The sequence below is a fragment of the Heptranchias perlo genome, chromosome 30 (genome assembly GCF_035084215.1).
Source record: "Heptranchias perlo isolate sHepPer1 chromosome 30, sHepPer1.hap1, whole genome shotgun sequence".
Lineage (NCBI taxonomy): Eukaryota > Metazoa > Chordata > Chondrichthyes > Hexanchiformes > Hexanchidae > Heptranchias > Heptranchias perlo.
The window spans coordinates 4,024,242-4,040,293 of record NC_090354.1 but is presented as its reverse complement, the minus strand read 5'-3'; the positions used below and the strand labels follow the sequence as shown (position 1 = coordinate 4,040,293).

Below are 16,052 nucleotides of genomic sequence, written 5' to 3'. Positions count from 1 at the left end.
GGGCTATGTGGCCGGGTCCTGCTCCGACTTCTTGTGTTCTTTAGATTTGTGGTTGGGATCAGATCAGCCATGATCTTATTGAATGGCGGAGCAGGCTCGAGGGGCCGATTGGCCTACTCCTGCTCCAATTTCTTATGTTCTTATGTTCTTATGAAAGTTACTATTGAATCTGCTTCCACCGCCCTTTCAGGCAGCGCATTCCAGATCATTACAACTCACTGCATAAAAAAATGTTGCCTCATGTTGCCTTTGATTATTTTGCCAATCATCTACAATCTGTGTCCTCTGGTTCTTGACCCTTCCGCCAATTGGAACAGTTTCTCTTCATTTACTTTATCTAAACCCGCCATGATTTTGAACGCTTCTATCAAATCTCCTCTTGACCTTCCCAGGGGAGCACCACAGTATACCTTCCTCCAGGCCAAAAAACAACCGTTCACCACCAGCTTCTCCCGTCTATCCATGTAACCATTCTAGTAAATCTTTTCTGCATCCTCTCTAAGGCCTTCACATCCTTCCTAAAATGCAGTGTCCAGAATTGGACACAATATTCCAGTTGTGGCTAAACCAGTGTTTTATAAAGGTTCAACATGACTTCCTTGCTTTTGTACTCTATGCCTCTATTTATAAAGCCCAGGACCCCAACTGCTTTTTTAACAGCTTTCTCAACCTGTCCTGCCACCTTCATAGATTTGTGGGCATATACCCCCAGATCTCTCTGTTCCCGCACCCTCTTTAGAATTGTACCCATTAGTTTATATTGCCTCTCCTCATTCTTCCTGTCAAAATGTATCACTTCGCACTTCTCTGCGTTAAATTTCATCTGCCATGTGTCTGCCCATTCCATCAGCCTTTCTATGTGCTCTTGAAGTCTATTACTATCCTCCTCACTGATTACTATACTTTCAAGTTTTGTGTCATATGCAAATTTTGAAGTTGTACCCTGTACACCCAAGTCCAAGTCATTAATATATATCAAAAAATAGCAGTGGTCCCAGCACCGACCCCTGGGGAACACCAATGTACACCTTCCCCTAGTCCAAAAAACAACCGCTCTCTGTGTCCCTATGATTTTGAACCTCTATGAAATCTCCCCTTAACCGTCTCTGCTCCAAAGAGAACAATCCCAGCTTCCCCAGTCTCCACATAACAAGTGCTGCATGAGTGGCCGATTAATGTGCTTTCCAGTGTCATACTGAGACATACAGCAAGATAAGAACTTGCATTTATACAGGCACCCCACACCTCTAGGGACATCCCAAAGAGCTTCACTTAAGAGTGAATTAATATTCTTTTCTTTGGATTTCCTCTGACCCATTGGTGCTGCAATAATATCAGGAGCCTGTTGGTGGCGCTGCTGCCAACCGTGGCTCAAGGTTAATACCAGCTCGGCGGCGCCCCCTGCAGGAAGGCGGAGCAGCTACAACTCGACAAGAGACAATTCAGAGTCACTTTTAATGCCTAAAAACACTTGAATTGTCCAATAATTTGAATCATAAACAGCAGAAAAATTTCAATTCAGGGCTAACAAAGCAATTGAACTGTAAGATAATTTGAATTAAGGAACTTATAGAGTTAAGAGGAGTAGAGTTTAGTGCAAACTGACCAGGGCTGGCTCAGTGAGCCACGACACTGCCAGATGTGGTTCAGTCCCACACAGATCGAGAAAATCCCAGGTCCTGCACAGGGTCTGTCCTGAGTAAGCGGGTCTCGGCGAGGTTAACAGTTGTGGTGCAACAGTTGGCCTGGGAGAGTGCTAAAATCAGCCAGGGGTTCTGTTTGCAATTGTTATTGAGTGGCCCCCCCCGCTGTCAGGTTCCCCTCTGTGGGCAGCAGGGGGAGGGCAGGATTCAGCGGCCGACACCACCTGGGCTAGAAATTCCCAGGCTCGGCCGGCACGAACTGGGCGCAGGGAACAATCCCTGCGATTGAAATTGGGCCTCGGGCCCGATCTGAATCACTCGGGCGAGCTGTCAGCCCATGTGGCCTAATCCAATGTGAGTCGCCTGGAAGTGGGGGGGAAAGGGGCGAAGGAGAACAGGAGGAAGGGCAGAGCCTGGGCTAGCAGCGGCCCGCAGTAGTGCTGTGGAGTCGGGAGGAGTGGCTCCTGTTTTGTTTTGCTGGTGGCAGCTGGTTAGGCCGCAGCCAACCCCTGAAAGCCTGAGCAGAGCTGGGCCGGACCCTGCTTCACACCGACAAATCTCTCCAAGGGGTTCTTGAACAGGTATCTGCACAGATACATTTAAGGGGAAGCTAGATAAGTGCATGAGGGAGAAAGGACTAGAAGGATATGCTGATGGGGTGAGGTGAAGTAAGGTGGGAGGAGCCTCGTGTGGAGCATAAACACCAGCACAGACCAGTTGGGCCGAATGGCCTGTTTCTGTGCTGTAATTAGGCCCAGTATTAACATATTTAAGGAGCCTAAGGCCTCTTTATGGTGGCTGCTCTGGACGTCTGAATATTGTCCAAGGCCAATATGGCATCGAATGTATTTCAGGCGTTTTTGGGGCACAGGATGTAGCCCCACCAACTGGTCCTTTTGCCCCGGGTGGAATACGGGTCTTCGAAGACCAAGTTCTACTCCATTGTGTGTGGATACTCAGCAACTATAAGAAGAACGAACGAACTTGCATTTATATAGCACCTTTCACCATCTCAAGACGTCCCAAAGGGCTTTACAGCCAATGAAGTACATTTCAGATGTAGTCACTGTTGTAATGTAGAAAATGCGGCAGCCAATTTGCGCACAGCAAGGTCCCACAAACAGCATTGAGATAAATGACCAAATAATCTGTTTTAGTGATGTTAGTTGAGGGATGAATATTGGCCAGTACACCGGGGAGAACTCCCCTGCTCTTCTTCGAATAGGATCTCTTATGTTTTACGTTTTATTGCAAGACTAAGGAAGTCTTACAATGATTGTACAGGGCTTTGGTGAGACCTCACCTGGAGGTGACTGGAGTACTGTGTGCAGTTTTGGTCTCCTTACCCAAGGAAGGATATACTTGCCTCAGAGGCAGAGCAACGAAGGTTCACGAGATTGAATCTTGGGATGAGAGGGTTGACCTGTGAGGAGAGATTGAACTGATACTCCCTGGAGTTTAGAAGAATGAGAGGTGATCTCATTGAAACATACAGGATTCTGAGGGGGCTTGACAGGGTAGATGCTGAGAGGTTGTTTCCTCTGGCTGGAGAGTCTAGAACTAGGGGGCATAGTCTCAGGATAAGAAGTTTATTAGGACTGAGATGAGGAGAAATTTCTTCACTCAGAGGGTTGTGATTCTTTGGAATTCTCTACCCCAGAGGGCTGTGGATGCTGAGTCATTGAGTATATTTAAGGCTGAGATCAATAGATTTTTGGACTTTAGGGGAATCATGGGATATGGGGATTGGGCAGGAAAGTGGAGTTGAGGTCGAAGATCAGCCATGATCTTACTCCTGATCCTATTTCTTATGTCCACCTAAGAGGGCACATGGGGCCTCGGTTTAATGTATTATCCGAAAGATGGCACCTCTGATAGTGCAGCACTCCCTCAGTACTGGCACTGGGAATGTCTGCGTGGAATATGTGCTCTTGGAGCAGGACATGAACCCAAGACCTTCTGACTTTGAGGCAAGAGTGCTACCCACTGAGCCATGGCTAATACCTAACTACGGGCTTGTACCCAGTATGAGTGGGTGTTCACAGGAGGGGAGGGAGAGAGAAGGAAACTGGACAATTTTATTCCGGGCAGGAGGCAGTTTTTTATTTTCCATTCTTGGATGATGACACCTGAACCTCCTGCTGATTGGATGGTCTTTGTCGTCACTCCTGTGGGAGGTTAGACGAGGAGCCTGTTGAGCTGGACTTACGGAGAGATTGTGATTTTCGTTTCCGTGTCCTGTTCCACCTTCTTCAGATTCCTGCCTTCCTTCCCAATTAGCCTGCCGACAAAGTTATTATGCGCCAGAATCTTTAACGGAACCTCTTCAGCTCTGTAGAGATCAGATAGCAGTTAAACTAAAACAGAAGAATCAAGGTAGGAAATATAAATAACAAGAGAGTTACAGAGCGGGGTTCGGGGTATATCAGGGTGTTACAGTGAGGGGTGTGGGGTATATCAGAGTGTTACAGTGAGGGGTGTGGGGTATATCAGGGTGTTACAGTGAGGGGTGTGGGGTATATCAGGGTGTTACAGTGAGGGGTGTGGGGTATATCAGGGTGTTACAGTGAGGGGTGTGGGGTATATCAGGGTGTTACAGTGAGGGGTGTGGGGTATATCAGGGTGTTACAGTGAGGGGTGTGGGGTATATCAGGGTGTTACAGTGAGGGGTGTGGGGTATATCAGGGTGTTATAGTGAGGGGTGTGGGGTATATCAGGGTGTTATAGTGAGGGGTGTGGGGTGTATCAGAGTGTTACAGTGAGGGGTGTGGGGTATATCAGGGTGTTACAGTGAGGGGTGTGGGGTATATCAGGGTGTTACAGTGAGGGGTGTGGGGTATATCAGGGTGTCACAGTGAGGGGTGTGGGGTATATCAGGGTGTTACAGTGAGGGGTGTAGGGTGTATCAGAGTGTTACAGTGAGGGGTGTGGGGTATATCAGGGTGTTACAGTGAGGGGTGTGGGGTATATCAGGGTGTTACAGTGAGGGGTGTGGGGTATATCAGGGTGTTACAGTGAGGGGTGTGGGGTATATCAGGGTGTTACAGTGAGTGGTGTGGGGTATATCAGAGTGTTACAGTGAGGGGTGTGGGGTATATCAGGGTGTTACAGTGAGGGGTGTGGGGTATATCAGGGTGTTACAGTGAGGGGTGTGGGGTATATCAGTGTGTTACAGTGAGTGGTGCGGGGTATAGGGTTTTTTGGGTCATAGTTCCTCGCCCCGTGATACGTCCCTCGCTTGGGCCTGAAGGTTGCCGTGCCTGTTGCTGGGGTACGTACGTTTTGGTTGCCTGTGCTTCCTGTTGCATAATGTCCAGGATCATCTTGCATGCGGCTGAACAGCCCTCTGCCGTTGAGTGAATGCTGATGGGCTTCTCAGCTGCACCTGCGTTCTCCTTCCGATGGACGTCAATCCTGCACAAACAAAGAGACTCAACATGTGTCGTCCTCCTTTCTCTCTTCCCCCTTCCTGCTCTCTGTCACTCCTGGTCTCCCTCTCTCTGCCCCTTGCTCCCATTTTCACTCTCAATTGCTCTTCTCTCTCTCGTTCCCCTTGCTGTCTCTACTTCCCACTCCCCTCTCACGTTCTCTCCTCTCTTCCCCAGCGTGCTCTCTCTCTCTATCTGCTTCCTTTCTCACTCGCTCTTCTCCCTCTATTCTCCTCCTCTCTTTCATTCCCACCCCCCAACTCCCATCCCCTCGGTGTCTCCGTCTCTTGCTCTTGCTTCTCTCAATCCCTGCTCTCTTTACCATACACGGTCTCTATACCTGTATCTTCCCTCTAACTAGCCAAGTTCTCTCCTGCTCTCTCATTCTATCCCCCCCCCTTGCACAATCATCCCACGTCTGATTGCAAACAACGCTTTATTGGTATATCAAGAGCAGTCGAGAGGCCATTAGGGTGGTACAGTTATCTTACTTGGACTGTGTTTGTTTAGTGATATTCCGGATGGTGGCTCCCTCTTTTCCGATAATGGCTCCCACAAACTGGGTTGGCACCAGGATCCGTAGAGGAATGTCGAACTGCTGCTTCATCGGGGCCGCTCCCGCTGAGCCTTGCTGTGGAGGGCCTCTTCCACTGAACCCTCTGCGGCCCATCTCCTGCCCTTGCTGCACGGCCTGCTCATCTGGGATGTAAGTGACTGTCAAGCTGTAGCTCTCCAGCTGGTGACCGTTCAGCTTGGTTATCGCTCTGAGGGGAAAAAAGAGAAGGAAACACAACAAAAGACGGCTTTTGTTATTTTCATCCCGAGTTACATAGAATTTACAACACAGAAACACGAGCCTCCTCCAACCCTGCTTCATCTCACCCTATCAGCATATCCTTCTATTCCTTTCTCCCTCATGTGTTTATCCAGCTTCCCCTTAAATGCATCTACACTATTCACCTCAACTACTCCTTGTGGGAGCGAGTTCCACATTCTCACCACTCTCTGGGTAAAGAAGTTTCTCCTGAGTTCCCTATTGGATTTATTGGTGACTCTCTTATATTTATGGCCTCTAGTTTTGGACCCTCCCCCCACTTATGTGGAAACACCTTCTCTACGTCTACCCTATCAAACCCTATCATAACTTTAAAGACCGCTATCAGGTCACCCCTCAGCTTTGTCTTTTCTAGAGAAAAAAGCCCCAGCCTGTTCAGTTTTTCTAACTCTCTGAAGGAGATCTCATCACCACTAGCCTCCTTTGCTGGGAAAGGCAGATTATCGGGTCCCACAAATCTTCAAAAATCAATGGCCCAGATTTTGCTGGAGTGGGGCATCTCGTGACATGCCCCGTTTTTTAGATTTTCTTCCTCACCCTTCAGCTCAAAAAAGTTTTGCACTGCAAATTGCTGGAAGTGCGAATCGATAATGGGTTTTGACAGAGTCAATACGGAGAAACTGTTTCCACTGGCAGGAGGGTCGGTAACCGGAGGACACAGATTTAAGGCAATTGGCAAAAGAACCAGAGGGGGAATTGAGGAGAAATTTTTTTACGCGGCAAGTTGTTACGATCTGGAATGCGCTGCCTGAAAGGGAGGTGAAAGCAGATTCAAAAGTAACTTTCAAAGAGGAATTGGATAAATACTTGAAAAGGAAAAATTTGCAGGGCTACGGGGAAAGAGCAGGGGAGTGGGACTTATTGGATAGCTCTTTCAAAGAGCCAGCATTGGCACAGTGGGCTGAATGGCCTCTTTCTGTGCTGTAAGATTCTATGATACTTACTGTCTGGCTTGGTCCTTGGTCCCATATGTGACATTCACCACTGCTGACTCAGTTTCTGTATTGACTAGAGACAGAGAGGAAAACAGAAATCAGAAAAGTCTCTTCCATGTCCATGTAAACTCCTCGAGAGGCACGGACCCTCCCCACACAGCACAAACTGACACCAGGGTCTTGTGCCAGTGAATCACAGAGAGTGAATGTTCATTTTGAAATCAACTCTGCACTCACCACTGCAAACCTTTTAAGAACTTTTTATTCAACTATTTTTTTAAACCGTAAAAATACACACAGTTTAGTCCCCTGGAGCCTCTCAGGTGGATGTAAAAGATCCCCCTGCACTATTTCGAAGAAGAGCAGGGGAGTTCTCCCCGGTGTCCTGGGCCAAAATTTATCCCTCAATCAACAGCTCTAAAAACAGATTATCTGGTCATTTACCTCAATGCTGTTTGTGGGATCTTGCTGTGTGAAAATTGGCTGCTGAGTTTCCTACATTGCAACAGTGACTACACGTCAAAAAGTACTTATAGAATCACAGAAGTTTACAACATGGAAACAGGCCCTTCGGCCCAACATGTCCATGTCGCCCAGTTTATACCACTAAGCTAGTCCCAATTGCCTGCACTTGGCCCATATCCCTCTATACCCATCCTACCCATTGGCTGTAAAACGCTTTGGGACATCCTGAGGTCGTGAAGGACGCCATATAAATGCAAGTCTTTCTTTTTTCTTTTAACCTAACCTATCTAGCTCAAAACATGTTACCAAGGACCCCATTCCCCCTGCCCTCTTCCCAAAAGCCCCAATATCAGACAGTTTGTGCCCTGAATTTTTTCAGTTCTGTTCAGTTTTCTTATCAATGGCGTTTTTTTCTCTCTTCATTCAAATAAAAATCTGAGCTTTCAACGATGAGATTCTGGAGCTCAGCCAATCACAGCTGCAGTGTTGACTTGGGCTCGGTGGTTTGTGGTTAGAGTCTGGCTCAGAGTTTCAATTGGGCTCCAGTCAGCCTGGGTCAAACCTACAGCAAGAGGCTGCTTCTCTCCGACACTCATTCCTGGATCGCAGTCAGATCGATATCATGCTCGCCATTTTATCTGAACTGCTTTCTCCGGCCGCAGCCAATTCTGCCCCCTGCAGTGGTTTTACAAACGGAAGCGCCAAGTAAACGCCGTTCGGTGTTACGTCCAACGGTTCACGATGCAAAAAAACGTCTTCTGCCGCGGTTCCAGCTACAGGTGGTCAAATATCAGACACTCTACCTGCTCCTAATCGCTGTCCAGGGGTGTGAGCAAGTATTTCGATCTCGGTCAAATACGGGGTCATTGTCAACTTTGATATCCCCCAGGATCGATTGGCCAGCTGACACGCATGAGGGGGCAATTTTAACCCGTGGGGAAACTGATGGAATCGGGGGGGGAAACTCCCCCCCCCACCTCGAGTTTACGCTCTGTTGAAGTCTGTGGAGAGTTAATATCGGGCGGGGTGTAAAACTCGATCCTGTAGGATTCCCGCCCAATGAGTTGGGTTAAAATGACCCTCCTCACCGTCTAGGCTCACACATAAAGCACGGCCACTTGGGTGGACAACTGACGAGTGGCTGACAGCCGCAAAACTGTCCCTCAGCAAGAAGTCGGGGCCATCAGTAGAAGAATGGAGAAAAATTGGAAAATAGAGACGGGATTTCCACCTCCCCTAAACCTGGAATCAAAACAGATTTGCTAAAATAGATAGAGTGAGGGGAGATTTAAAATGCATGTGGGAGCCAGGACTGGGGATGGGAGAGGCAGCTGTTGTTTAAATATCCCAGCACTGGGGCAGCAGATAGAAAATTAGCACTGGCTGAAATTAGGGAAGTGTAAAGAGCAAATTTATTTTTTGGGCACCAGTCAACAGGAAGAATTTTAGTGGAAAGAGGCTGCAACATTAACTCTCGTCTTATAAGAGACACGAGTGTTTGGGAAGGGGTAGTTGGTGAGTTTTGGAGGCTTATCTTGTACACCTCACGTGTGGGTAGATGCAGCACTTTGTGTTTGTGTGGAGTCCATGGGGCCAATAGCAATCCTGGGCTCGCCCTGGGCACCAGCTGACGTCAGGTTCCATATTTAGTCCATAGTCTCTCCCCACAATGTCAGCTCGCGGCCACAGATCAAGTAAACCCACTTTCTTTTTCTTTTATTTCCCCTGGTTTCCCCTTTTCCCCCTTCGTTCCTGAAGGTGCTGGCACTTGGCAGGGTGTGGGGTCCACGGGCACTGGTGCCCCCTGGTATCTTATGGTATCATATGTGAGTGTCGGCAGGGTATTTAATGGTGGACGTGGCAGTTGAGCCTGATTACACCCACACACACACAGATACCGACACACACACCCACACACACTGACACAGACACACACACAGACACACACACACACACTGACACAGATACAGACACACACACCCACAGACACACCCACAGATACACACACACATCGACACAGATACACACACACACACCCACACACACACAGACACAGATACACACACACACCGACACACACACACCCATACACACCGACACACACACACACACCCACACAGACATGGACTCACACAGATACACACCCATACCCACACACAGAAACACACCCACACACAGACACAGACACACACCCGCGCTCACACAGAAAGACACTCACAGACACACACGCACAACACACACACAAACATAGATACTGACACACACACAGACCTGCACAAACACAAACATAAGCACAAAACAGGCACGCACACACGTACACAGACACAGGCGCACACATCTCCCAGGAGGGGTCACTCTATAGCACTCAAGATTCAGGAACCCTGGCTGATTTCCCTGTCTCTAAGCAGGGATATGGAGGCCAATTGAAAAACCCCTTACTCCCCCCTCACCTGAGATCAGGTTAACTTGGCAAAGACCAGGAAGCTAACCTGGGACCTGCCTGTGTAGTTCAGTGACATTCTAGTTGGTGCAGTTACACACTGAGCCTTCAGGGGGTCAAACCCTCTCTGGGTGAAATCGAGGCTGTGCGTCTGAACCGAGACATTTTATAAGAGAGAACGGGACACAAATGGGTTCTCATCTCTTGAGAGATCTGATGATCCATCGCTGTCAACCCGCACTCTGACCTCAGAGGTCGGTGAGGCAAAAACAGGGGCGAGATACAAAGAGTACAAAAGGCCAGCCGGTCGCTTAACATTTAACGAAATGATCACATACCTTGCTCACAGTTTTCCACAGCTCCGTGCTGAGCTAGTAATCCATCCAACACCTGTCAAACAGACACACATACAGTTTGAAACACTGAGGTATCAAGATCGGAGTGACGGTAAGAGAAGGGCGTCCACTGTACTCACAGTGGAGCCCCACAGTATGTGTGTGTGTGTTAGTGTGTGGATAGGTGTGCATGTATATGTGCATGTGTATATGTGCATGTGTATATGTGCATGTGTGTATATTTGTATATATGTATGTGCCTCTGTGTGTGTCTGTGAGGAGCTGGGTGGCACATTAAGGATTCTATGGGGTGTGGTGTACCCAGTGGGTGGTAGGAGCAGGTCGATTGTGGTTTTGTCTGTCCCATATAATGGGGACACTGTTTGTGAAGCGATCAATGAGTGTGAGACCAAGAACAGTCCATTCAGAGCCACAAATTCACGGCTTGTTTCTCCAATTTCAGAATGGAGAGAGGAGCAGGTAGAGCAGCGATGCACAGTCCAGGTGTGAAGCGTTACTAATTCTACATTTTATCGTTGGGCACGGGACTGCACCACAATCTTTCCAACAGTGTAAACCTCAAACAATCTTAACAGCTGCCTTTACATTGGAGTCGTTCCATTCACATTCCGGGAGTCAGGTGCCGTGAGCTGGATCCTGTGGTTTATTCTGTTAAATCCGACTCCATCATCCCAGCAAATAAAAAGAAAAACTGAAAATGCTGGAAAGCTGAAATAACAATAGGAAATGCTGGAAAGACACAACAGCATCTGGAAAAGCAGAAGACAGGTTATGATGTTTGAGGTATGACCCTTGCAGGACTAGAAACCGATAGGGTTAAATCCCTCCACGGCCTCACCTCTCCCTATCGCTGTAACCTCCTCCAGCCCTACAACCCTCCAAGGTCTCTGCGTTCTTCTGACTCTGGCCTCTTGTACATCACCCACCTCCCTTCACCCCAACATTGGCGGCCGTGCTTTCAGCTGCCTTGGCTCTAAGCTCTGGAACTCCCTCCCTAAACCTCTTTACCTCTCTCTCTGCTCCTTTGAGATGCTCCTTAAAACCTAACTCTTTGACCAAGCTTTTGGCAACCTCCCTTAATATCTCCTCCTTCGGCTCGGTGTCCATTTTTGTCCAATCGCTCTCCTGTGAAGCGCCTTGAGGTTTTTTTTCTGGTTAAAGGTGCGATATAAATGCAAGTAGTTGTTGAGAGATCGACAGGCATTTTAGTGAAGGTGGAAAAAGAGAGAGGAAAAGAGGGGGAGAGAGAAGCAACAGATATGCCAATCACAGAGAGGGAGTTAATGGAGTAGAAATTCATAGGCGCCCAGTTTCCAGCGTGAAGGCAGTGAAACGGCCTGAGCCGGGAGGCCCGAAATTGGTCCTCAGGCCTCATCTAAAGAATGGCCAAACTGCAGTTGCCTGTCACGGCCCCACTGGCAACTCTCCCTTCTGCATGAACAGATTCCCATGAATTCAGAAATTAAAAATATTAAAGCTCACCTTATTGGGTGAGTTTTGGCCGGTTGCTAGGCTGGATCCAGGGGCAGGTGATGCTGAGGTGAGCCAGGCCCGGCCGGAGGACTGAAGAGCTGTACACCAACGGGTCCTAAAAAAGGCCCCTCCTAAAGCCTGTTTTAGGTGGCCTGAAAAATCATACGACCCAATATCGGGTTGGATCTTTCTCAGGTGTCCTTGGGCTGCAGGACATCATTCCCCCACTCCCACCCCAAAGAAATTGGGCCTCGTTGCACCCATTTTATGTCCGTTAAAAAAATATAAGAACAACATATAAGAAATAGGAGCAGGAGTAGGCCATGTGGTTCCCCCGAGCCTGCTCGGCTATTCAATAAGATCATGGCTGATCTTCAACCTCAACTCCACTTTCCCGCCCGATCCCCCATATCCCTTGATTCCCCTAAAGTCCAAAAATCTATCGATCTCAGCCTTGAATATGCTCAACGACTCAGCATCCACAGCCCTCTGAGTGAAGAAATTCCTCCTCATCTCAGTCTTAAATGGCCGACCCCTTATCCTGAGACTATGTCCCCTAGTTCTAGACTCTCCATCCAGGGGAAACAGCCTCTCAGCATTTACCCTGTCACGTCCCCTTCAGAATCTTATATGTTTCAATGAGATCACCTCTCATTCTTCTAAACTCCAGCGAGTATAGGCCCATTCTACTCAATCTCTCCTCATAGGACAACCCTCTCATCCCAGAAATCAATCTCGTAAAGACACGATGAGGTCCACTTTCTACCCCCGTGTGTTAAATGACCTCCTTAATAGAAAACAGACCGGTGATATAAAAGATCATGAGCTGGATTTAGCAAAACAAGTGCCATTGTCCCAGAACTCAAATTAATACAGCCCCAGTAACAAAAGGAGGTTTTAGCCAATCAACTGCAGTCCCCCGACACTGCCCACAGGACTGGTCTCAGCTTGCCCTTCATTACTCTAATTACTATGTTACGTTAATTCTCTTCCAGAGATAATTTCACTGTTATAGTTCAGTCCATACACACACATTCACTTCGCGTCTAATCGAGAGAGCCCTTTATAGAGTTACATTGAGCCTACATCACACGAACAGGCCATTCGGCCCAACTGGTCTATGCTAGCATTTATGCTCCACACGAGCCTCCGCCCACCACTCTTCATCTAACCCTATCAGCATATCCTTTTATTCCTTTCTCCCTCATGTGTTGATCTAGCTTCCCTTTAAATGCATCGATGTTATTCGCCTCACCTACTCCTCGTGGTAGTGAGCTCCACATTCTCACCACTCTCTGGGCAAAGAAGTTTCTCCTGAATTCCCTATTGGATTTATCTTATATTTATGGCCCCTAGTTTTGGACTCCCCCACAAGTGGAAACATTTTCTCTATGTCTACCCTTTCATAATCTTAAAGACCTCTATCAGGTCACCCCTCAGCCTTCTCTTTTCAGCCTTTCCTGATAAGTATATCTGTTCAGTTCTGGTATCATCCTCATGAATCTTTTTTTGCAGCTCCTCCAGTGCCTCTACATCCTTTTTATAATATGGAGACCGGAACCTTCCTCCTCCCCAAAGTGACACTTGCTTTGCGGTCAGAAAGGAAAAATGGGGCCTGCTCCCCTGGTGGCTCACAGTAAGTTTAATCAGTGAACAGGCTGAGCCCCTACAGGTCAGGGGAGTCCCAAACTCCATATCCCTGGTCTGTGCTGAGTCAGCTGATCTTAGCCAGGGTGGCGGTAAGGGCTTGGGAATGGGAAACACCAGCCAGGATTCCCGCTCCTGATCACTGTACCTAACTGTCAGCCATGGCTCAGTGGGTAGCATTCTCATCTCTGAGTCAGAAAATTGTGGGCTCAAGCCCCACTCCAGAGACTTGAGCACATAATCCAGGCTGATACTCCCAGTGCCATTACCGAGGGAGTGCTGCACTGTCGGAGGTGCCGTCTTTCGGATAAGTCCAAAGGGACCTAGGGGTTCAGGTACATAGATCGTTGAAGTGTCATGAACAGGTGCAGAAAATAATCAATAAGGTTAATGGAATGCTGGGCTTTATATCTAGAGGACTGGAGTACAAGGGGGCAGAAGTTATGCTGCAGCTATACAAAACCCTGGTTAGACCGCACCTGGAGTACTGTGAGCAGTTCTGGGCACCGCACCTTTGGAAGGACATACTGGCCTTGGAGGGAGTGCAGCGTAGGTTTACTAGAATTGATACCCGGACTTCAAGGGTTAAGTTACGAGGAGAGATTACACAAATTGGGGTTGTATTCTCTAGAGTTTCGAAGGTTAAGGGGTGATCTGATCGAAGTTTATAAGATATTAAGGGGAACGGATAGGGTGGATAGAGAGAAACTATTTCCGCTGGTTGGGGATTCTAGGAGTAGGGGGCACAGTCTAAAAATTAGAGCCAGACCTTTCAGGAGCGAGATTAGAAAACATTTCTACACACAAAAGGTGGTAGAAGTTTGGAACTCTCTTCTGCAAACGGCAATTGATACTAGCTCAATTGCTAAATTTAAATCTGAGATATAGGGCTCGAATTTACCAGGCCTGCGGGTTCCCAGCGGGTGGTCCTCCGGGAGCGTCGAAAACGCGAACGGCGAAATTAGTGGGTTGCCCACGCGATCGTAGCAGGCAATCCACTAATAGGATCCAATTACCTGCTCCTCCGGGGTCCACGGCGCTGGCCTGCGCGTCGGGCGGGCTGCGCATGCGCAGTACGATCTGTCAGCTGGAGGCTCTCGAGTTAAAGGGGCAGTCCTCCACTGACAGATGCTGCAACCAATGGGACAAATTGCAGCATGGAGCAGCCCAGGGGGAAGGCTGCTCCCAGTTTAATGATGCCTCACCCCAGATATCATCAGATGGGGTGAGGAGGAGGGGGAGGACACAGATCTTCCCCCCGGCGGGCGGGAGGAAGCGGCCTGCCTCTGCCACCAAGAAGGCCTGGCTCGAGGTGGCAGAGGGGGTCACCTGCGCCACCAACATATCGCCCACCTGCATACAGTGCAGGAGGCGCTGCAATGACCGCAGTAGGTCAGCCACAGTGAGAACACAAAGTCTTTCCCCTACACTCCGTCTGCCACAACACTGCCCCCACCCCAAATCTCCTTCAGCACCGCCAACACTATTCTGTCACATCACCCTTCATGCCCACTCACACCCCATCCTCATCTTACCTCCACCTACTCACCTCGCCAGTACTCATCCTGCCACTAACACGCGACCCAATCCTCATACAATCTCATGGCTCCATCCCATACTCACCCTCTCGTGCATCTCCCTCATGGCCAGCCTCACTCAACCTGCCACCACCTGTGCTGCAGCCACAGGGCATGCATCACATATGTGCAGTAGGCAGGGTAAGGCAAACGTCTCGTCAGCATGAAGGGGGTGCACAAGGGTGTCTGAGGGTTTGTCATGGGTGTTACCCATATTGAATTTCAGAGCCACAAACAGCACACATTATATTGACACCACCACTGCCATGTCTCCGCGAATCCTGTCCATTGTGTCCAATAATGCCCGCTCCTGGGTATCACTATGAGGACCCACCACTGATGCCACCCATCGTGTTACTGCAGAGTAGGTGCAGGTGTATTTGCAGGGCTCGTCCGCGCAGACAACTGAGAGACATCGGCGGTGTTGCCGGCTGCACCCTGGAAGGATGCGGAGGAGAAGGTGTGGAGGACAGTGGTGACTTTGCCAGCGACAGGTAAGCAGTTGGTGCTGGGGCCAGCCAGGAGCAGCTCGGCATGAAAGAGGCTGCAGATCTCCACGACTACATGCCGAGCGAATCTGCGCCTCCCTGTGCACTGCTGCTGGGAGAGGTCCGGGGAGCTGCGCCTCGGTCTGTGGACCCTGTGGCGAGGGTAGTGCCCTCTGCGACGCGTCTCTCTCTGCGGTAGCCCTCCCTCCTGCTGTGCAGGTGGGCGTGCAACCACACCGTGTTGGGGGGATCCACGTCTCTGCGGCGGACGGCGTGGACTGCGAGGCTGCTGGTGGTGGTCATGCTCTTCGTCCTCCGAGGGTGTCCACACACCACCCAACTGGCAGGTGTTGGTCTGAGGGGTTGTGCAGGGTAGGTGTGTGGGTCCTCGGACTGGGGCTGCGGTTTCGTGTCGGTCTGTCCTCTGGCTTGGCCGGGGGGTGGTGGGGGGCAGGGGTTGCCCTATGTGACGCGGTGGCCTCCTGCGTGGGTGAGGGCGCTCCCCCGTGGAGCGCATCTTGGAACCTGCCACAGGCTGCTGGCTGCAACACGCCTGGTTTGAAGGGTTTTGTTTCCCCCAGTGTGGGAAACTGACTGCTTTGAACGTAAAATCCCACACTTCCTCTTTTGACAGCTGCTTCAGCTCATTAACTGACCACAACGAGCAAGTTAAGTACTCTCGAGTGGAACCCCGCTGGCTTTAATTGCCTGCGGGATTCCCACCAGCGGGGCTTGCGCGCGCAGCCCCGCACGTCAGCGCGGTAC

At 49.4% G+C, this 16,052-nt stretch overlaps 1 protein-coding gene across 4 annotated transcripts in view; it reads right to left on the bottom strand.

Moving 5' to 3' along the window:
• Positions 1 to 16,052, bottom strand: part of igf2bp1 (insulin-like growth factor 2 mRNA binding protein 1) — a 136,030-nt gene that overhangs the window by 11,655 nt on the left and 108,323 nt on the right. For 3 of the 4 annotated variants that reach the window (XM_067969189.1, XM_067969191.1, XM_067969190.1), the window contains exons 4-8: positions 10,085 to 10,136; positions 6,851 to 6,914; positions 5,563 to 5,835; positions 4,923 to 5,057; positions 3,853 to 3,975 (exon numbers count right to left, since the gene is read on the bottom strand). In XM_067969189.1, the coding sequence (XP_067825290.1) occupies positions 3,853 to 3,975; positions 4,923 to 5,057; positions 5,563 to 5,835; positions 6,851 to 6,914; positions 10,085 to 10,136 (647 nt within the window). The remainder of the gene's footprint in view (positions 1 to 3,852; positions 3,976 to 4,922; positions 5,058 to 5,562; positions 5,836 to 6,850; positions 6,915 to 10,084; positions 10,137 to 16,052) is intronic. The other variant, XM_067969192.1, reaches the window with a different exon arrangement.